Genomic DNA, 22,798 nt, shown 5'->3' on the forward strand with positions numbered 1-22,798 from the left:
AATTGTGTCTGAGAACTGGCAAGGCAGGGTTTAAATTAAAAGTGAAGGAGAAAGTTCCTTTGACAAACCTTGGACCAAATTTCAGTTGGATTTAGTATCCAACTTAGTACCCTGGACATACCTACAGCTCAGAGTCCAACCCTCATCTATTTCATGCATTCATCTGTCAAAACCGTCTGCTAATTAAAGTAAGGATACTGGTGTAAGTAAGGACCATCTTGTAACCTGGAATACTTACGGTCATGCTCAACTCTTCAAATAACTGGCTTGTAATACAAAACAAACCCCTTTAATTGTGCCTCTAGTTCCTGCAGAAGCAGATTAACAGTTACTTCCTTTTTCCAAAGACACTGAGCATTTAATATATTAACAGATAGTCTGTGTCCTATTACTGCAAGCACAGAGGCCGAAGTATCAGAAAGTCTAAAAACTGCCAAATATGTTGCCTACACTGTCTACATGACATACAAACAGAAGCCAGCCTAGTCACACTTTTTTCCTTCTAAGAAGGAAAGTCTCAACAGAATTCCTAAATAGCAGCTGGAGGTCTGTGTTAAAGAGTGCACAGAAATGCAGAGGAAGTGCACAGTTAAACCAAACGAAGGAATCTGGGTTTTTTCCAAAATTAGGAACTGAATATAGAAATTAATAAAATATAAATTCTGATTAGAATTCTAGAGTTTACCATTTAGAGACTGGTGCTGTTAAAAACAAGGTTTCTGAAATTATTTTGGGTATTCTGACTTCCTGGGGAATACAGTTTGCCCGACTTCTTTTCAGAAGCTTACTAGAATACCTATGCTTAGGCAAATGTTAACCAGTAAGCTGCTTTTTCACTCAGTCTGTCCATTGACTCAGCAATTTGTATCTGAACAAAAGATCAGTTCCTTCTCTATGTATCCATGTGATCCTTTAACAAGCAAATTAAAAGAATTCCTAACACGTTTGGACACACAGATAAAATTTGCAACATTAATGTCTCTGGGAAGCAAAATAACAAGGATTAAACAGACTAACCGCACAACACACAGAAAGGACGATGGGCAAGACTTAACAGATCTGCTGCTTAGGATACAGGAACAAACAGGTTTGAGAAGCCAGTTACTGCACAAGCAATCCTCAGTGCAAGCTTCTCAGAGCTTACTACAGGGGTTTGCACACAACCAGTTTAAGGTTACCTTCATTTACTGCTTCATGGTACCATGCTTGCATCTTTGTGAAAAAGATTTCCACTGCGTTAGCTAAATTTATACACATCCTTCAGATCAGTTAAACTAGTGCAACACCTTGTGTGGACACTTGTATTGCCTTAGAGTAGAACTTAAAGGTGCACGTGCATTTTCCTGCAAGTAGTTTAAATGTGTTAATTTAAACAAATAACCATTTAGTTGCTTTCCGATTTTTTGATCAATGACTTCTCCAGAACACCTCCAAAATTTATTAGGAGGAAGGTTAATGCATTTCAGGACAATCAACCTTTACAGATCATGTTTCTGTACAAACAGTTCTCTTCCATTGCTAGAAGCTATTATTGTCAAAACCATGCATGCTTCCAAACATATACCCTTCCCTCTAGTGAAACCAGCTCAGGTTTTAAGCCTCTATCTTGTCCCAAGAAAAAGTGACTGGCTAGAGAGAAATGCTTCATAGATCAGATTCAGCCTATGATCACTGAGTGAACAGTGTTGTTTTAGAACAAAAATTTCCATGTAAATGCCATTTCCTCTATAAGCAATATTACTTTAGCAATACATAGAAAATCACTGACAAGGGATCTAAACATTATCATTTATTCAACATTGCAACTTAAAGACAACATATTTGAGATCTCTCTCTGAAATTCATCACCATATTGAATACAGCAAACATTACAGCTAGATGAAATTGCACATTTTTGAAAGCAGTGATACTATTTGCTTCTCCTAAAGTCCAAAAAAAATAATCAACATTTCTTCAGCTATGTGTTTATCCAGCCCCTTCTGGGATTTAAATACAGCATCTCCATTAAGTCAATCCTACAGAGAGGTTTAATAAAGTTTAGCGTGATGCACATGCTCCTATGCCAACGCCAGATTCTTTGTTAGGTTCTACTGGATTTATTTGCCCGTCTTCTTTTAGCTTCACCTCTCTAAAGTCTTCCCTGACTACTTCTAGCAGACCTGGCTTGAAAATGACATCCAGTGCTGTCATTGCCAAAGCTTTCGCTGTGCGCAAAGCATAGAACTGAGCGTTCTGTGACCCTGCAGAAAAAAAGTAAGAGAAATTTCAGGTTAGATTACCAATACTAGATACAAACCACTAGCTTACTGCATAAGGCATATTCTATAAAATAAGATCTTCAAGTTTCAATTGCAACAACAGTTTCTTAAAAATCTACTTGCATGAAGTATGTCTATTTTCTGATGCCTCGAAACAAATTTTCACATGCAAGTACTTAACTTTCTGCTACTGATGTAAACAACTAAGACTGAAAACAGGAAAATGAGTGTTCACATTTTCCTTTTTAGAAAATGCAGAGTTTTATACCATTATCTCTATTACATTTCCAGAGTATTGTGCTTTAGGAGTAAAAATTACTTTTATCTTTTGGCTCATGTTTAGAAACTCTTCTGAATATGCTGCTAGGGATAATCTTCCTAATTTCTGCTGTCTAGATGGTATACTAAGCCAGGCTTTTAATACAAGAAGAGGTCATCCTTCCCATATACATTTAACTTTCAACATTAAAATAGAAGTTCTACATTGTCAGCTTTTTTCTGCAACTCTATAATTAATTGTTTCAGGGTCCGTATTCAGCTCAGATCCCATCATGCCTGAAGAAAGCAACTCCATTTTTATATAGGTATTCACTTGCAGCCACTTTCAGATCCAGTACTTACACTTTTATACATTAACCACACAGTAGCTTTGAATACCATAGAAGCATGTGAAAGCTTTCATCCTCTGTAATTTGAAATACTTATAATTTCTAGACTTGCTGTAGTGAAGAGTCAGCAACCAGTCCCTACAATGCATAAGAGTTCTAAATATAAACCTCTAGCCCTTTTCACTTCCACTCACCTGCAGCTTCTGTGTACTGCTCAGTATGATTCAATGCATCAGAGCCAATATAAAAATAAGGATGAAGCCCAGGGACTACAAATGTAACATTTCCAAAGTCTGTGGAACCTAGAATCAGCACAGAAATTTTCTTAATGGAAAAGTGTTGTAGAGTTTTGAATGCTGCAAAAAAATGTATGATAGATATTATCTCCAGCCCGTGTCTAAAATGGAATGTTCTTTGCCCCAAATACTAAAATAAAAGCATTTCTAATGAGTCATTATCCATACAAAAATCTCCCACCACTGAGATAGTTTCCCTAACTAGCCATCTTCAGATGCTGCTCTCCAGTGCGCTTCTGATCAATAAACAGTTACTGGACTGCAAGGAAGATGTATCAGCATGTTCCTATTCCATTTACTGTTAAATTTTTTATCAAGCATCTCCTGACAGTAAGCTGTTAATTCAGAAACAGTGAAAGCTGCAAACCTTGGAGTTTCGGGCAGTTCAGCTATTTTCCTGCTACAGCCCAACAATTCCCGCCTTTCACCAGTATGCAACTATTCAGCATTAGGTAGGGGACTCTGAAGTAGGAACAACCTATCTTTAAACAAAAACAGATTGAGGATAACTTTTTTCCTGTGCTTTTTGATTATTCTCAGTTACGGAAACCTTAACAGCACAAGCACTCTTGAAATAACAAGATCAGAACTAAACTCCAGACAAAACGCTAGTGCTTTGTAGATGTAAAAAATTCTTGATAGCAATGCTGCAGATTTTGATGATGATTCTTTCATGCCTGACTAGCACTTTCAGTATGTTAGCTAGTGATAGTACCTATCTTACAGTACTGCCTTATCTATTTAATACCATCCAGAAGTAGTAGATCCTTCATAGTAAATCATCCAAGAGTTTGCAACTACTTCCCAAGCGCCTTTTTTTTTTTTTAAACCCAAACAAGCAATCCACTCAGTATTTGTTAAAATGACATTTAGAAGCTGAGAAATCAACATACCAGTTATTGTGAAATTCAGATATCAGAGGAAGCACTGTTTCACAGCAGGAAAAATAGGGATGACCAACTAAGATCTCAATTACCTTTTTTCAGGCCAGAGCTGCAAGAACTTTTTTTCTTTAGCAATGGCATATAAAATGACTGTTCCAAAGATTTAAAATTATTTGTAACACATCAGGTAGCCTCCATATCATGATACTTTATGGAGAGAAGATATTGCTAATGCCTTAAGACTTCGTGATGAAATAATTGAAGAATATAGATTTTACTTGGAAGCATATAGTTATTAAGTGTGAGTCCACAAAGCCTACATTATGTGATCAAAGAGGACAAGACTAGCTTGCTATTTGCTGTGCCTACAGACAAATGGAAGCAGCAAGACTTGTCCAAAAACATGATCTTTTCCCATAAATTCAGTATGCATTTGAAGAAAATCCAACTCTTGGCACAGCAACAAGTTATTTTAACTTTCAGTAGTCTACACTATTGATCCATCCTTTGGTCAGTCTAGAAAGACAAACCAGAAGTCTGGAAGTTCTGCCTACTCCAGACTAAATGAAGAGTTCTAGACGTGCCTTACTAAGTCCTAATACACAAACTGCTTGAAAGACTGTGTTTGCCTTTTTCCCTGCTCTCACTCAGCAAATGAAGCATTAGAAATTTCAGTGCATCCCAGCTCTCGGTCATGTAATTCCACTTAAATTTATATCCATATCCAATCTACTACTAGTTTACAAGTTATTTTTGCTGAATGTAAGGGATTTAAACTTGGTATTTTCTAGTAAGATGGAGAGCTTACCAAGCCAAAATCCAGGCAGCTTTTAATAAAGTGACAGTCAAATCTTCCCCTCTATCAGAAAAATGTTACACCCTTTAGTGGTAATAACCTAGTGGCATGTTTAAAACATCAGGTGTTCCAACGGTTTCCATACAAACATCTGGAACTGTATGCTTGCTAGAGATGTACAGATCAGGATACCTTCTAGAAGCATAAATAATTGCACAGTTATCAATGCAATATACAGACTTGTGCACTATCTTCAACAGAAAGGTATTGGGAACTCCAGTCTCTCAAAAATATATCCTGAAGCTGACACTGAAGCCTCTTCAATCACTAAACATGTAATGGAAGTCAGTATTACCACAAACGTGAATGAAGGGGAAAATGCAAAAGATTCCAGGAAGCATTTATTACAGCCCCAAGCTTCAAAAGTGGTATTTTCAAAACATATAGACGATCTTAAGATGGAGCCAGTATCAGTCTTGTGCACAGGAAGCCAATGAACCCCATGAATGCTAAAAATATCAGAGGAAGTTATCACAAGCATGGGTGCCTCAACTAAGGCATGCTAAACTAAGCCATCTGCTTTGGGAGGTTATCAATATCCTGTACCCTACCAGCAAAAGGAGAAACAGGTCATGGCACCTGGTCAAAGCTAACTCAGATTCACATTATTTCACATCATCCTGGCTGTGTGCCAAATGAGTGGAGCGTGCACAAGGCACACGCAAGGTAGTGTGATTTGATAGACTAAAGGAATTCTTCGTAACGCTTAGCTGCCTAGAGCGATACCTGTAAGCAGACCGATACTAATACCCATGTAGAGGTGGCAGCGAGTATGCTCATCTGTTAACGACTTTTCTGCTGCACAGACATGGAGAAGCAACTGAGCTATCTTCCTTCCCTTTCAACAGAAGAAACTGATATCCTAAAAGAAAACATTGAAAACCATATGAAAACTAAAACAGAAATAGAGGTCTTGAAAAAGATGAGACAAAACACTCAACCCCCCCAAAACAGGGTAGCATACAAAATTCCACTCCTATGTCTCTGGACACTGTGCTTTGTTATCACTCCTGAATCCCCACTGCAAAAATTCAGAGAAGCTGTGGAAAGAAAATTCAGTAAAGCCTACTGCAGTGTGAGACAAAAATGCAATTGCTCAAGCACATTTTGACATCTGACAAGGAATTTAAGGACAGAACAGGCATATGGGGAATTTCAGTTTAAGCAAGTTAATGGTTAACATTTAGCATATCATGTAACTTACATATGAAAGCACTATTACAATTAGATGTCTGTACTAAGTTCATTTGAAGTCCTCTGAACCAGCAAGATCACCAGTATTCATGATCTTCACCCTTAATACAATGGTTTGAAGGAAGCAACTAGCAGAGCTCCAGAAAGTTCTACTACAGTAAACATTCTAAGGTTCCTCAGCTCCTTTCTTAGGCTAAATGAGCAAAGTAGTAAATCTTACTTGTACCACACTGAAGAAAAAAAGAAATCTGCCTTTAGTTATAATTTGTTTTTTAAACCCAAGACAATGAACCAGTTGAAGAAAATATGCTACTGTTGCCTTAATTTGGAAGGGAAGTAAGAAATAGAGAAAACCAACCAGAATACCATTAGATATGCTGTCTCCCCCACCCAAAAAGAAGTTTCGAGAACTCTATCCCCAAAGACCAAGATCTCAACTGTCCAAAGATAATCTGCATTTAATATAGAGAAGATTAGTACCACAATCAAACTAATAGAATAACAACTTTTTATGGAAAACAGTCTTTTCCTTCTAACCAAAGAGAAAAACTTTTAACATGAGTGCAGTAAAAACGCTTATATATACAGTTATGATCAGTAGTGAAGGCTATAAAGTATCAGCAGCAGTTAAGACTTGAACAGAGCTCCTGTAGGAAGATTCTGAAAAACCTGTTAAGGGTAATGAGAAACCCACCTGAGCATTCAAGAATTCACATTCCTATTACTATAGCTCAGAGACCAAGAAAGTGAAACAGTTTGAGACATAGTCAAGACCCAGAAGTGAACACCTACGTGAATGGCACCCTTTGGAAAACTAATCTGTTGAACTCGTGTGCTAAAATTAGAGGCATAGAATTACCTGTTAATGGCAAGAGGTTTAAATCAGGGTTACTGAGATGCTTAAACTTCCACTTAAAAATCTCTTCAAAAACTCCCTCTAAAATATTAGTTAGATGCTAGTAAATTTGTTTATATGTAAGCTTGGAAAATATTATTAAACAAGGTTCCTAAAAAGCTAAGTCTCATCTCCATTCATAGCAAACCAGGATTCTATATTTCAAAGCAACAAAATGAGCCGCATTTCATTACACATCCTCATGTTCTCAGTAAGACTGTTCTTAGCTTTCCATCCTTCCATCCCTCCCCCCAACCAAACTGTTTCTTACTTGAAATATTTTCAGAAATATTGTCAGAAAATTATTACTGCTTTTCATACCTGTTGGGAAAATTTCTCAGCTTCTACAACAATAGAGAAACACAGGCCAGAGGTACAATCCTTTTACAGAGCTTCAACTTTCTAATTTGGCCTTTTTTTCTGACCAAACTATGTTTAACCTAGCTCTATCCCATTATTTTATACACTTAAGAGTTGATCAACCTAAACTTAAGTCATAAGAAAAAACCCAGATAGAGTTACCTGACAAACCATTCAAGATAGAGTCTTCTGATATAAATTCTATTCCAAGCTGCTTTCCATTCTCCTTGTAAACTTTCTGCAGGCTCTTATTTGGAAGCACATTGTAGTAATCATTTTTACCACCTTTTATTTCCACCTAGGCAAAAAACCCAAATGATTAGAAATTTTTCTCCAACTTAAGCCAGTTTAATGTAAACAATTTAAAGACCAGAAAAAAATAAGTACATATCCATACCTCAAGCCCATGTCAAAACAGACAGAAGTGCTAAGATTCTTTCAAAAATACAACATTCTGCCAAATACTACCCTTGATCAAAACACAGCTGGTGTTCTGTCAAGCTTGCACTAGACAGCCAAATTCCAAAAGCATGGATTTCACAGATAGCATCTCCAAAAACAGGAAACAAACATTCCCTGTAACAGCGTCTAATGATTTCCACTGCAGGTACTATTAAACTGCATAGAAATCAATTTAGGCTTTCCCCAAATTCTATTTTACTATTGTTTAGAACATTTCCAATAACTACAGCCCCATTCATGAAATGACTTCACACAGGCAAGAAGTTTGAAAACAAATGTAAAAAACATACCAATGTCAAACTTCAAAAGAGATCTTAACTTTCTGTGTAAAGTGCACTTTCTGAAATCCTTTTCTAGCTGGAGTGGAGGGGCCATACTAGGAAAACAGCATCTAATGCCTCAAACAGACCTTAAAACTCACTAGCTCACATTCATATACACTACACCTATTTGTTCTGATGAGCACAGACATTCTTTTCACAGCTGTATTAGTCATAAACCTGTAACTACAGAGCAGGTAGAAACGTCTATCTGAGCAATACACTGCAAGGTAATCATATTGCTTGAATCAGCTACAGGAGACACGCTTCCATTTACTAAAAGCAAAAAAATTAGAAGAGTGGTAACTGAAAAATCACTCGATTTTTCACATTTGGTTGCTACATGAGCCTGCTGTTTAATGGGGCAAAGGACCTAGTGACAAAGAACACAATAAAAAAGACAAAACACTCAATACTTGTTTTGCCTGTTCCTACTGGTAAGGTTTGCCATCAAGCCTCCCAGGTCTCTGAGCCTAGTAGCACTGTCTGTAGGAGAGAAGCATCACCCACAGCAAAAAAAAAAGAGATTATGGGGCACTTAAAGAAATTGTATGTACACTGGACCAGGATGCTGAGTAAGAGAGAAGCAGCAATGCAATCAGGGAGCTATCGTTTTTTAAATGCCATTGAAATAGAGGGATGCTCCAGCTCACTGAAAAAGAGCTAAAAGTCACACCCACCTTGAAGGGCCAGGAGGAGGATCTTGGAAATTAAAGACTGGTCAGACTGTCCTATTCTCAAGCTCCCAGGACTATAGAGCAAATAAATCCTCCTAAGGAGGATTCATGTCCAGGCACATGAATCAAGGCGATTGTGAACATCCACCTTATATTCATAGAAGAGCAGATAGTGCAAGACCAAGCTTAGCTTTTCATGATGACATGTCTGTCTCAGAGGACACAGAAGACATGCAAGCTCAAAGTGTTATGATCAGTGGCACAAAAATCCAAATTGCTGCCTGTTACTTGTAGCATTCATCTGCAATCAATACTGGTGCCATTACTATTTTAGTATCTTTATTATTGATGCAGACAACTCCTGTGATCTGGTGTGTTGTATTCAGTTTTGTGCTCCTCAAATCAAGACTGGAGCTAGTCCAGGGGAAGGCCACCAAGATTAGGGTGCTGGAGAACATGACATACAAGGAAAGGCTGAAAGAACTTGATTTGTTGAGCCTTCAAGAAAGAAGGTTGGGGGAGATCCTATTGCTGTCTACAGTTATCAGATGGGGAAGGTACAGAGAAGACAGAACCAGACTTCAGAGATGCCCAGTGATACGACGAGAGGCAACAAAAGAAATTCCTATTAGATACAACAGAATCACAGAATGGTTGGGAGGTCATCTTGTCCAACTCCCCTCCTCAAGCAGGGTCACCTAGAGCTGGTTGCCCAGGACCTTATCAAGGTAGCTTTTGAATATCTCCAATGATGGAAACACCACAATCTCTCCAGGCAACCTGTTCCAGTGCTCAGCCGTCGCAGTATAAACATCAGGAAAAACCTTGTTCACCATGAGGTAGGTAGAGCACTTGTTGAAAGAGGTTGTAGAATTTAATCCTTGGAGATACTCAGAAGTCCATACGGCACTAAACAATCTGCTCTAACTGGTCCTGCTCTGAACAGAGCATTAGACTAGATGACCTCTGGAGGTCTCTCCCAACCTAGATTCTTCTATGATTCTGTGGCACTATTTATAAACCAAAGCTTTCTTTCAGGACACAAAGCAACAGAATAGCAAATAGCATCATAGAAATTTAGATTTATTTCAGCTAAACACCATGCAGACAAATGCTGTAAGCCTCGATTTCCTATTCTGGCCTACCTTATCTCCAGCATAACAGAAACACATGAACATGAATACATTCTTACTTTGCATCCTGTGGCCAGTGCTGCAGATTTGAAGCAGTTCTCAACCTTCTCTGTTAGAACAGAAAGATCTTTCATTGAAGGGGCACGCAAGTAAAACTCTAGTTCAGTGTAAGAAGGAATGATGTTAGGTTTCACACCACCATTTTTTATTACACCTGCAGAAAGGGAAAAGTCATGTTATCAGTGTTAAATACAACTGCTTGATTTTCAGCCCTGTCATGAAAATCCTTGCTCAAGAACTAAATATATAAACAAAAATCAACAAAACATCAGCTGAGCATGAAATACAAAGAATGTCAAAAATACAGTATGTGGACAACATTTCTTCATCACATCAGATTAAGTGGAACGTGTACAAGTTTTTCAGCACAATTTCATTGCATTCTTTGGTTAGACATCTGTTATAAACCTAACGACAAACCAAACTAGCATTTGTAATTAATCCCCTGAAATTCAATGCATCAGAGTTGTAAAGCAATCTGGCTGCCATTGAAAGAAAAAAATTTTGTTATAAAGGCTACCTTGGATTCCAACTTCTAAACATTTCTTCAACTAGAATGTTTTCAACTTATTTTGCCAGCTTGGAGAGAAATTGAGTAAGTTGCATTTCTCAGCAATACTGGAATAATGTGTGTGTTGCAGTGCACAGAAAGTTCATTAGATTCCTCATACTAACTCTTCAGAAATATTGGAATGTATAATATATGTAGTCTTATTCAAGAGTGAAGTTTGAGTTGAAAGTGTTCCCTCAAGGAAATGTGTGACAACCACATAGTTTTCAATTATGGCATCAGAGGCATTACCATAAAAGACCATAATATTTAAATATTTCAACAATAAAACATTGTATACCTCAACTCTACATTAGATTTCAATGCATTAACAGCTAGTTGCTTTCAACAGGCTGTTTGTTTCCCTGGCCTCCTACCCTCAATTTATCTATGTGGAATAAGATTTGTTTTCTGTAGAACCTGAGAAGCTATCTACCTTAAATGGAAATACCGCACAAAGTTACTGATGTGTGTCACTGAAGCCTGAAAAGACAGCACTATCAGGATGTAAATGGGCAACAAATCTTTACTTTTGGTGCAGAAAGCCTATTAAGACTATGAACTCCCCCTCAAGTAAAACCTTTCCAGTCTTCTATATAGTCAAAGTAAAGTGCTGAATTAAACCAGTATCAGTACTAGTCTGTAACAAAAGGAACAGCTCAGGTGAGAGAGACAGACATCACAGGAAAGGAACCAGCAAGTAAGTAATCATGCAAATTTGCATGACACATCATAACACATTTGCTCAAAATGAGTAGCTTAATGAGTAAACAACTTTCACTTGTCTTGTCCAGCACATTTGTAAATGGAATTGGACACAGTCTAAGAGTATGTCTACACTTAAATTTCAAAGCAACTGCAATATGGACTGGACAGCAGATCTAGCTTAAAAGTAGGCTGCCTGCACACTACTAGTAGCACCCAGTTTGCCCTTCTAGATGGAACCTTGGCTTGTTTTTTTTTTTTTACAACCTGTTTAATACATCTTTTTGAACAGAAAAAATCTACATTCCTATTTTTCAAGGGGGCAACATTTACTCCACTCATTAGCAGGGAAGAAAGATAACTTATCAGATATCAGACAAACTCAACCCAACAATGTTCAAGTATGTAAGACACTGCTTAGAAATTCTAGACTTCAAGCAATGGAAATTATTTCAGTTTTTGTTAGTGGGTTAACACTAAGATTTTTAGGATCACTTAAGTCAGCCACTGCTGTTACTGCAAGTCTACAACACAAGATCTCCAACACAATGTTGTAAAGAAAGCATTCCTAAAATTAAATCTCATTCTGGCTGCTTATACTTCCCAAAAGTATTTTAAATATTTCCAGTTTGAAAACCAGGTTTATGACAGCAGTTGTATCAACACAGTAATTTAAGATTTTCTGTGATTCAGGAAGTGTTACCTCTAGGAGGCTTGTTTAGATACTTAGTTTTTTGCCTACATTACCCATGTAGCCTTTAGAAACTATGAAGAAAGCAGTATTTAGGGTTTTAGGCTTAGATTCAAGAAAAGACTTAGGCACCTCCAACCTTAAACCTGCAACACATGGGTTTCAGCCACCAAAACTCATAAGTGCCTTGTTTCCTACAGAGCAATAGGATAGAGAGGCTATGCCCACTGTCTGAAATTCATTTGGGTATGCCGCACAGCAGAACTGCAAACATCATCATCTACAGTCAAAAGGGTTAGGGCTTTCAGACTCCATCCAGATATCCTGGAGAGAAACACACACAATGTATTATATAGCAGAAGCAGCCAAGATGTGTAATGATTAGCTCAGAACTTCTGGAATTGTTTTAAGCTCATAACAAGTATTCCAAATAAACAGTTCTACATTCAGAAGTCCTGTAGAAATGGCAAAGTTTCTTAATTTCAACTTGGAAAAAGTTGTGTTGGGTGTAATAAGGGAAACCTGGGTTTATAGCTAAAAGGCAGATTCCATCTCAACTTCTGAAACTTTCTCACTATACAAAAAGAAATGTATAAAGTTGAAGGAGTACGAGTCAAGCTTAATGGTTAACATGTCTTATTGCAAAATGACCCTTCTACTCCAAGGTCTACTAGGTATTAAATATTAGAATCCAGTGAACATCTAGTTGATTGGGCTACTAACCAGAACTATAGGCTTCTGCCATCACTTGTTTTTTGTACTTCAGCAAATAAACTTCCGTTACCCTAGACCACTACACCTTTCCAATAAATGCCGTCCAATTAATGGATCGTCTACTACAAAAATGATGAAGTAATACTTCATTTTTCAGAAGCATTTAATCTTACACCTTTGCAAAAACACATACATTAACTTTAAGGAATTCAAGGCCATGTACCAAAATAAACTTAGCACTTTTTTTCCTTTCTGAACTGCAACTTCAAGTGCAAAGACTTAAAATTTGTCTAGCCTCTACCTAGGTACCATTGTCCTCTTTTGAATCTGACCTACAAGCCTATTTTCAGCAGTTAGTTCTGGACACTGACATGATTTTGAAGATTACAGACAAACTATTTAAATGAAATGGTGCTATTTCATAATATTTGAGTGACTATACTAATTTAGTGCAATAATGCAATACTTTAAATTGTGGGATTTTGTAAGTTAGTATTTCAACAGCCTAAACTCTTACTTGCTGGACATTAGATTTAATGAAGATCTCACCATGAACTCTCCAGGTCGGTTTCATTTGCTGTCTTAAAACAGACAGATTGTTGTATGCAAGAACAGCAGCATCTAATGCATTAACTCCTTCCCAAGGATAAGCAGCAGCATGAGAAGCTTTTCCATAGTATTTCACAGTCACACTAGGAAATAAAAGGCATTGCTTATTTGTTTTTCATTCACTAAAAAAACCTCTAAAACAAAAAGTTCCTTTTGTTGACACAAATATTTGTTATTTAATTTTTGTGCAGCAGAACACCAAACAATTTACCTGGCACTACACTGTTGCAAAGTTGAACTATCTTTGAGTGCAGGAAGATGCTGAAAGACTTCTAGAAAACCAATGAAATGGAACGATACCAAGAGCCAAACAGGCAAAAAGTGTTACCGGTAACATACCACTGCATAGCCTTTTCCGGAGAAGTACAGGTTTCACATATTAATTAAATTTCTCCAACACTTTTTTTTATACTGCTTGACTGTTCCGAGACTTAAAGTTACTAACATTCTTCTCAGAGGATAATAAACTCTTTTCTCTGATTCAAAATTAGAAGCTGATTGTCCTAATTCTTGTCACACTTCAATAAAATGTGTACCGTAAGACAGCAAAAGCACATTAATAAGATCACATATAACCCATGTCTAAATAACAAAAGTCAAGTTTTAAAAGTGTAGTAAGGGCATTGCCTAGTAAAAAATATACATTACTATGCTACAGCAAGGATGTTCTTTCCCTGCACACCTCAAAAATGCTGGTAGAAAGGCTTGCAACAAGGAAGAAATCTAGTGCAAATATTATCCTCCACTTTCACAGAAGTCAAAATACTGCACCTAAACATATCCAGCAAGAATTCACGCTTTGCTTCATCTGAGGGCCATTTATATTAGCCTTACGAAATAATTTAATATTTCAAATTATATGAAAACTCTTTACACGAGAGGCAAATACTAAGTACTGACAACTACATAAGGTATTACTATTTATCAAATACACAAATATTAGTTTTTTACCAATAGTAGAGATTTTAACTAAATCTGTTCTTACTCAATACCCAGTCCTTTACATAAAAAACTTCCATCTTCAAGCTCAAAGAGTTCCCCCTACCCCGAGACACACAATCCGTCTCTTACCCAGCTAGGACCAGACTAACTTGCTTGTCCCTCTGTCTTGCACACATGTCAACTTAGCCACCTACCCTGAACTGACCCCTCATGCTCTGAACCATACCATAGCTGTAAGTTAATACCAGAACTGAAATACTGGATAGCAAAGAGGGACACAATGGAGTGTACTGTTGCAGCAGAAAATGTCTCCTGCTACCGCCTGCAATCCAAATTAAGTACTCCCTTTTCCATCCCCCCTCATCCTCCAAGACAACCATACATCCCATTCGGTAAAGTACAAGTGTTATTTAAAATCTGTTATCATTATGAAATCAAGATAAGAAAACCTATCCATTAACATCCCAAGTATTAGACTGCAACCCCTCAAATCAACTCACAAAGGCAGGACAGATCCCTGGATATTCTCCAAAAAATTGAGAGAAGGCAAAGTAAAGCAGAAAGTCATGTTGCAATAATTTTTTTCCACAAGAAACACGTGCTTCTTATTAAAATAGTCTTCTTTCAGCATTCCTTTTCCTGTACTTCTATTGCCGCACAAATGTTACGTACTCTCAGAAAAAACCCAACAGATTTTGGTGAATAAGAACACCCTAAGCCAGTTTAAGAATATCAGCAGAAGAATGTGGATCCTGTTTGACCAACAATAAATAGGCTGATTAAGTGAAGGATAAGTGAATAAGAATCAGCAAATTTTGGCATGTATTCACCGCAGTTATCCCAGTATGTTAATTTTACTTCAGGCACAAGCCAGGTTTCAGAGGCTGCAGATATAGTAATACTAGCAATTTATTGATCACCAGTCCCTAAATTCCTTGGAAACAACCAAAGATCAGTTACAAATTATCAAAACAGTCTTTGTACCTTTGGAATTTCATCATTACATAAATCATGACAAACTCAGTATTTCAAGCTTTTGGAGGTAGTAAGTTGTTTCACTCAGTACTTCAATTCCATGCCTCCTCCATATTCAAGGTTTAGAGTCTTATCTAGGACTTGCATCCTACAGCAGACCACCACCTCTGAAGGGATATTTCAGAATCTTACTGTATCAAACTCAAAAGGCTATTGCAACAGTTGAAAGGAACAGAAAGACAAAACTATGAATGAAAACTGCATCTTGAAGATTATAAACATAGTCTTAAGGTACAGCAACCAAAAGGCAAGCTGGGATAAGTCCTGAAGGAGATTACAATAACTAGTTAAGACTCTTTAAAAACACAATGATGGAATATAGCAGAGGGCTAGCTAGGTAAGGAAGACCAGGTGTTGCTAACCTTGTCTGTTTTACCATAAAACTTAGCAGTAGCAGAAGCAAATCATCCACCAGGAACAGCACTGGCAAAAGCAAAATGGCCAATAAAATCAAGCACATCCGAGCTGGAAGTTAGCATAACCAAGCTGAAAACAGCTCTCAGTAGATCAAGTCAGAAATAGCTGGAAAACCAGTTATTTAAATATTACAGAATTTAGTCAGAGACAGCCAAACGTAACATTTGGAAAAAACTGTTGCACTGGAAGGAGGTTACTAGTGGAGTGTCTGCAAGGTAAGACCTTGGGATCAAGAATCATTAGTAACCATGATGTAAAAGGTAATAACAAAACCTGCTGATAGACTACTGCTGGAACACTACAGAAGAGGTTTATAATATCAAAGGAAGAACAGCATAGCCTTGCTGACTGGCAGAGAAAGAACAGAATGAAGCTCAAAAATATTTTAAAAACTCACACACTTACAAACTAAGCATTTGTCTAAGAGTTGATTGCTTCAAAATGACTGAAGACAAAGCCCCAAACATTCCAGCTGTCTCCAAAATGATAAGGAGACACTATGGTCCCAGCATCAGCTGAGCAAGGTATAAGGAAACTCCACTTCATACACTGTGTACAATTCTGGTTATGCACATCCAGCAAGGAGTACTTCAAGACAAGTCAAGTCACTCCAAGTAGAAATAAACAAGTGCTGTCAGTGACCAGTAGGGCTAATCAGAAGAAGACAAGGCATAATTTCTGAAGAGTTATACGGCTAGCCAGCAAAAAAAAGCTAAGTGAGGGTATGACTGCTGTCTGTACTTACATGGAGGAAGGAAAGCAAAGAACTACTTTAAATAAAAAAAAAGCTGATGTAGGAGTTAATAGATATAAAATGGCCATGATTAAGTTTAGACAGGAAGTTAATAAGGATCCAAACAGCAGTCAGGCTCAGCTGGCTGGCTCTTTCAAAAGTGGGAGAGAAAACCTGAAACACTTTCAAAACTGATTAAAATAAAATGCACACAGAGGACTACATGACCTGGTACCCAGGAAAGCAAGGAAGTACGATCCATGAGACTCCCTCCAGTTGCATTTTTAAATTAATTTTTTTTAACAGCTAGGAAAATCACATACATGTTTAAAAAGAAACACCTAGAAACATCAGAAGAACAAACAGATTTTTGGGACACATGCATGATTTATCTCAGAGCAGTCAGGGATCTTTAACGCTAGGCTGAACACTGCACTTTGGAAGAACAGATCAGAGTGTCCAGAACAGTGACCTGCGTCCTTAGCTGACTGCAAGTACTTTGTCTGAAGGGCACCTGCAAGGTCCCCAGCCCTAAGTTCACCCTCTTGCAAAGCAGCTCCCCTGCTCGGGGAGGGGAGAAAAGGCTAATAACAAGCCAACCCTTTCCACCTGAACCTGCTCACTCACTCGTGCTCGGCCACATCGGGCAAGTAAGCCGCATTTTCTTGCGAGGGGTGTGCCATAAAAACCACATCCAGGCCGTCAAACGCTCCAGCGTTTATCAGGTCTATTTTGCCTCCTCCTTGTTCTTCCGCAGGTGTCCCCAGCACCGTGATCTGCAGCACAAACGCAGAGAGTCAGGGGCCGACCGGCCCACAGGGGCCGAGGTCACAGCCCCCGCCCTCAGGAGGGCTCTCACCTGGACGGCGACGGGCGCCGGCTGCGGCAGGCTCTCCAGGGCGGCCTTCAGCCCCAGCGCGGCGGCGGCTCCCACCTCGGCGATGAGGTTGTGCCCGCAGGCGTGCCCGATGCCGGGCAAAGCGTCGTACTCGCAGAGGAAGGCGACGCGGAGCGGGCGCGGGCCCTGAGGGGCGGCCGTGCCCCACTCGGCGCGGAAGGCCGTGCCCAGCTTGTAGCGCGGCTGCACGGCCCAGGCGGCGCCCGGCAGCTCCCCGCTGGAGAAGAAGCGGGTCATGGTGTCGTGCGCCTGGTGCTCCTCGTAGGCCAGCTCGGGCCGGCTCCAGATGTCGCGGCTCAGCGCGCCCAGCCGCGCCGCGTTCAGCTCCACGCTCTCACACGCCCGCTGCTTCAGCGCCTCCAGCGCCGGCAGCGCGGCGGCGGCGGGGCCGCCCTGCGGCGGCTCCTGCGGCCTCATGAGGGAGCGGCGAGGCGGCCCCAGCAGCACCTGCCCGCGCACCGACCGTCCTCAACCGCCTGCCGGCCCTCCCTTGCCCACCGGCGTGTGAGCCGGTCGCTGCTGCCGCCGCCGCCTTTTACCGCCTCCTCGGCGCCGCGGGGCACGCTGGGAAACGTAGTTCGTCACCCCGGCACGGCCCGCTGGCGGCGCCCGGCCAGAACTACCCGTCCCAGCGCGCCCAGGGGGGCGTCCGTCGCCGCGCCGGTGCCGCCAGGAGGAGTTCCGCGGGCGTCCGACGTGGGACTTCGCTTACCCTGTGCTGAGCGTGTGGACGTCCTTGCAGGTGCCACTTCGTACTTCTAACCGCTGACTTAACACACGCCTTGCTCACACATGTATTTACCATCCAAACAAGCTGGTTTCAGACTTCAGCTGCTATCTATGCGCCATTTCCCAGAGATTGCGTTCAAGTGCCAGATCTGCCAGAACTCTGCAGGGCCTGGAAATTAACACTCCGTTTTCTCCAACGTCTCCTTTACTTTTTCAACTAGAGGTTCTGTCTGCCACGATTTTGTTTTCTCCTTTATGTTTCTTTGGTATTTCTGAGCCCCAGACCTGTGAGAGCCGCTGTGCAGCATAGCTGGCTGGGTGGTGGTCGCTCCAGACGCTCTCCGCCACAGTTCCGCCACCTCCACCGCCTGCGGCCTGTCCTCTTCCTGCACCTGTGGGGCACGTGCAATGCCCAGTCACGCACCTGAACCCGCAGCAACAAGCGGCATGGGTGCTTTGTTTATGCACGGTAAAGCTGATGCTATCCACAGCACTGCACGCAAAGCACGTTGGCTAAGCCTCTGCACGGTCCAACTGCAGAAAGTTCAACGCTCTCGGGAAGCCTTGGACTCGCCACCTGTATGCCGCATGGCATGTGGGCACATAGTGCTGTCCACAAACGTCCAAGCAGTAATCGTCTGTGGCTTTGCTGACTTTCCTAATGAAATCCTGATGATCAGATGCATGGCTTTTGGGTGTTTTTTTCTGAAGCTGTTGTGCAACATGGCATTTGTTTAAAATCCTGTGTGCGCGTATCACTAACGCTGGTTTTTCAGAAGTTGGAATGGGCCTGAAGTGCTCATCGGGAGTTTTTAGATACAAGCCAGATAGCAGGGACCTTGCCTATCTAACCAACCCATACCTGATGAAAGCTGAAGTCAACAGAAACAAAATGACAAATTCTGGTGTTTTTCCCGTATTCATTTAATTACCAGAAATTCACTTTTTGTTCATTTTAATCATGGTTTATCCACTGTACCCTTTCTCCACAACCTTTCTGTCACCTGGAGAGGTGCTTTGGTGTGCTGAACTGCAGGCTTCCCCTCTCCACAGAAGATGGGGGAGGTCCTTTTCCTAGTGACACCCAAACCCTACAGCACTCTCGATCACTCCAAGCAGAGTTCAGACTCCCATGCCTTACATTTGTCATGAGCTATTTTTACTCTGGTAACCCACTCCGGCTAGTACCGTGGTGGTGGTCAGTTCTTTCCCTCCACCCCCAAATCCTTCCAAGTGGAATAAAGCCGTTCACCCAAAAAACATGCGCTGAACTTTCAACTACCCTATGGATACATGCAGTTAGTATTTGTCAGCAGCTGAGGGGTCACATACTCAGCAAAGGGGCCACATAATTCCGGTCTTTTTGCCAAGGGATTTCTAGGACTGGAAGCCCTTTGGAGCAGACAGGGTGTTCCTGAGGATAGTGCCAGCATGCTTTAGGAACAACCACTCTAGGCATCCATCAAACCCAACCACTTTTGCACTCGTGGAAAGAGCTGGCTCCCACTTGAAGTTTTAGTGAGGAGGGGAAAAAAATCACACACATTTTTTCTTCCTAAGTACTTGGTTCCCTGAGGCACTACTGTTCACTGTATAGTTTCGTATTTTTTTCAACAAAAACACAGGGTCCTGCTCAGCTTTCACACAGATTCATCCTGTACACTGTATAGCTTTATATACCTGACCAATAGTTTTGCACCCAAAGGTGGGTGCTTGCAGTAGTTTTAAAATCTGTAAACTGGAAAAATAAATATTCCATGATATGACATCTAAGTGGCTTGCACATGGTTCTTCAGGAGGATTAAATCTACTGCGTAGACCTCGTCCATTTGCTCTAACAAAGCAAGAGCAACATCACAGGTCAGGGTTTTCTGAGGAGGAATGCCATGGGGGGAGCCCTGAATTAGGTTTCATAGATACTTGCTGACAGTGGGGAAAACGTGAGAGTCAGATGGGAACTCTTGGGCTCCATTTCGGTGCAGAAGAGGAGTATCCTCCACAGAGCACAAATTCTTTCGCCCCTCCTTCCCCAGCCATCACCTCCTTCCACTAACGCCCTCCCTGTCTGTCTTTGCCCCATCCCTGGGTGCTTGTTACAGCCCCCCTTACCACATCCAGCCAGTTCTAGTCTTCACTCCTCAGCATCACCCAAAAAGTACTACTTTGCCCCTCCAGGCTCCAAGTCAGTGTTTGCAGTCCCATTCTCCTCACCTAATGGATCCTAATTCTCCTGTCCTGCTCCCCCCTCCTAGCTGTATTCCCTGCCTCCACTAGGCACCAGTCTCTCCCTCCCAGCTCTTTCAGTCTTTGCTGAAGACAATCCCAGTTTGTTGCCCAGTCAGCCCAGGTCACCTCTCCACTTGTTTCCTGTCCCAGCCTCCCTAAACCCTATCTTCTTTACAGCTTTCAAAGTCTGCTCTTCTACTTTTCCTTCTTGCTCCTACCTCTCCCGTACTTTTTGTGCAGTCTCTACTCCATCTGCCTCTGATGCAGAGAATGCCCCATATGATGCAGCCTGTGATTTGAGAACTGAAAATTAGGGGCTTTTTGGCTGACTTAGTTTTCTGCCAGACCACTGAAATGGCTCTGCATGGGATCAGATGAGAGCTGTCAGCACAGCGTGCTGCAGAGGACATGCCAATGCATGGCCAGGGTGACTGTGACATGAAGGGCAAAGCCAAAGTGGCCAGCACACTGACTGGTTCTAGTCTAGGACTGGCTTAGGTTGCTTTGGCGTTACAGCTGAGGATGTCAAGTCTCAGAGCCACAGCTGAGCCTGAGCTAACAGGCACAGGAATGGCGAGGCTTGGCCACGGAGCAAGTTGCACTGTGGCAGCTGCCTCCAAACAAACCGGCTGCTCGGTTGAAGGGCTGAAGAAGGAGCAAGGGAGTGCACAGGAATGCAGGCATCTGAAAGTGAGACAAACTTAGCTCTGGCTCATCCAGGGAAAATTTACCACTCATGGGGAGCGGCTAAATTATTTTTAGGGATTATGATATCTGCTCACAGCTTGCTGTTTTCTTTTCCAACTGACACATCTCAGGTAATCAGAGGGTTGAATTACTCATGTGACCACAGTCTTAATTGCTTGAAATTAACCCTTAGGATATACTTAAAATCCTCTTTGTCTGCCATGAGGACTTGTGAAGCATGCATCAGTAAGATATCCAATAATTTTAAAAAATTAAGCATTACAGGGTTTATGCCAGGTTGACAGTTCCAACTTGCATGTTTGAAAACTGATACTATGTATCATAATCAGTGCTAACATCAGTTAACATAATAATGGGTATGTTATTTTGGTATGTTCCACTTCAGAATCCCAGATGATTTGCACACTCCATGTACAACATAATTTTCTATCGTTAGTATTGTATGTCTATTTGTGCTAGGTCCCAATTTTCCATCTGTATATAATTGATCTTTCTGAACTACAATATTTTAGAGTGTATAAATGTGTTAGACGTTAACAAATGCTGAACCTATAAAATACAACACATTCAGCAGGTGTCCATCTTGGGAATGCTAATATTTTACAATGACCCTTTGAGATGTGGAATCTCTCTTTCCTCTTGCAAAAGTGTGAGCTGTTCATTACAGGATAGAGCAGGCAAAGGAGGAATGTGCTTCAATTTATCTCATGTAGATGAGGAAAAATCACTATGCAGTCTTTCCTTACTCCTTTTTCTTCTTTTACAAAGGAAATGCATAGCCTGTTGCTGATTTCCTCATCAACAACATTTCCTAGATAATAAGCTATGGACTATGTCCTAGCAGTACGGGGACTCTCAGTGGCATTCGTGTATGCCCCAGACTTTCACAAGGTGATCTAAAAATCACATCTACAGATGATTTACAGATGACAGAATCACAGAGTCACAGAAGGTTGAGGTTGGGAGGCACCTCTACACATCATCTAGTCCATCCCCTGCACGGTCAGCTGGAGCACGCTGCCCAACTGGGTTCTGAATATCTCTAAGGATGGAGACTCCACAACCTCTCTGGGCAACCTGTGCCAGTGCTCGGTCACCCTCACAGTGAAAAAGTCTTTTCCTGTGTTCAGATTGAATTTCGTGTTTTTTAATTTGTGCCCATCGCCTCTTGTCCTGTCACTGGACACCACTGAGAAGAGTTTGTCTCTTCAGGTACTTAGACACATTGCTAAGATCCTCCTGAGCCTTCTCTTCTCCGGGCTGCACACTCCCAGCTCTCCTGGCCTTTCCTCATATGACAGATGCTCCAGTCCCTCAGTCATTTTCATGGCCCTGTGCTGGACTCACTCCAGTAGCTCCATATTTTCCTTGTACTGGAGAGTCCAGACCTGGACACAGCACTCCAGATGTGGCCTCACCAGTGCTGCACCTCCCTCAACCTGCTGGCAATGCTCTTCCTAATGCACCTCAGAGTGCTCTTGGCCCTCTTTGCCATGAGGACTTATTGCTGCCTCATGCTTAGCTTGGTGTCCACCAGAACCTCCAGGTCCTTCTCAGCCAAGCTCCTTTCCAGCTGATTGGCCCCCAGCATGTACTGGTGCCTGGGGTTATTCCTCCCCAGGGGCAGGACTTTGTACTTCCTTTTGTTGAACATTGTGTGATTTCTCCCAGCCCATTGCTCCAGCCTGTGCAGGTCGCTCTGGATGGCAGCACAACCCCCTGGTCTATCAACCACTCCTCCCAGTTTTGTATCATCTGTACACTGTCCAGGTCATTAATGAAGATGCTCAATGGTACTGGACCCAGTATCGACCCCTGGGGTACAGCAGCAGTGACTG

At 41.2% G+C, this 22,798-nt stretch overlaps 1 protein-coding gene across 1 annotated transcript; it reads right to left on the bottom strand.

Moving 5' to 3' along the window:
• Positions 1-1,774: 1,774 nt before the first annotated feature.
• Positions 1,775-17,714, bottom strand: PM20D2 (peptidase M20 domain containing 2). The gene is made up of 7 exons (XM_050893646.1): positions 17,259-17,714; positions 17,027-17,175; positions 13,213-13,355; positions 10,003-10,157; positions 7,514-7,649; positions 3,061-3,168; positions 1,775-2,240 (listed from the first exon to the last, which is right to left on the bottom strand). The coding sequence occupies exons 1-7, from the start codon at positions 17,712-17,714 to the stop codon at positions 2,038-2,040; spliced, it is 1,350 nt and encodes a 449-aa protein (XP_050749603.1). The 3' UTR covers positions 1,775-2,037.
• Between the last annotated feature and the right edge of the window lie 5,084 nt (positions 17,715-22,798).

Source organism: Gymnogyps californianus, chromosome 3, assembly GCF_018139145.2.
Source record: "Gymnogyps californianus isolate 813 chromosome 3, ASM1813914v2, whole genome shotgun sequence".
Taxonomy (NCBI): domain Eukaryota; kingdom Metazoa; phylum Chordata; class Aves; order Accipitriformes; family Cathartidae; genus Gymnogyps; species Gymnogyps californianus.

Bases quoted from the DNA above. Each gene is read 5' to 3' on its own strand.
- PM20D2 (XM_050893646.1), bottom strand. From the start codon at position 17,714: ATGAGGCCGCAGGAGCCGCCGCAGGGCGGCCCCGCCGCCGCCGCGCTG. The intron at 10,158-13,212 runs GTGAGATCTTCA...CCCTTTCTGCAG, and splicing joins ACCGACCTGGAGAGTTCATG to GTGTAATAAAAAATGGTGGT. The intron at 3,169-7,513 runs GTAACTCTATCT...TGCTGATTCTAG, and splicing joins TATCTTGAATGGTTTGTCAG to GTTCCACAGACTTTGGAAAT.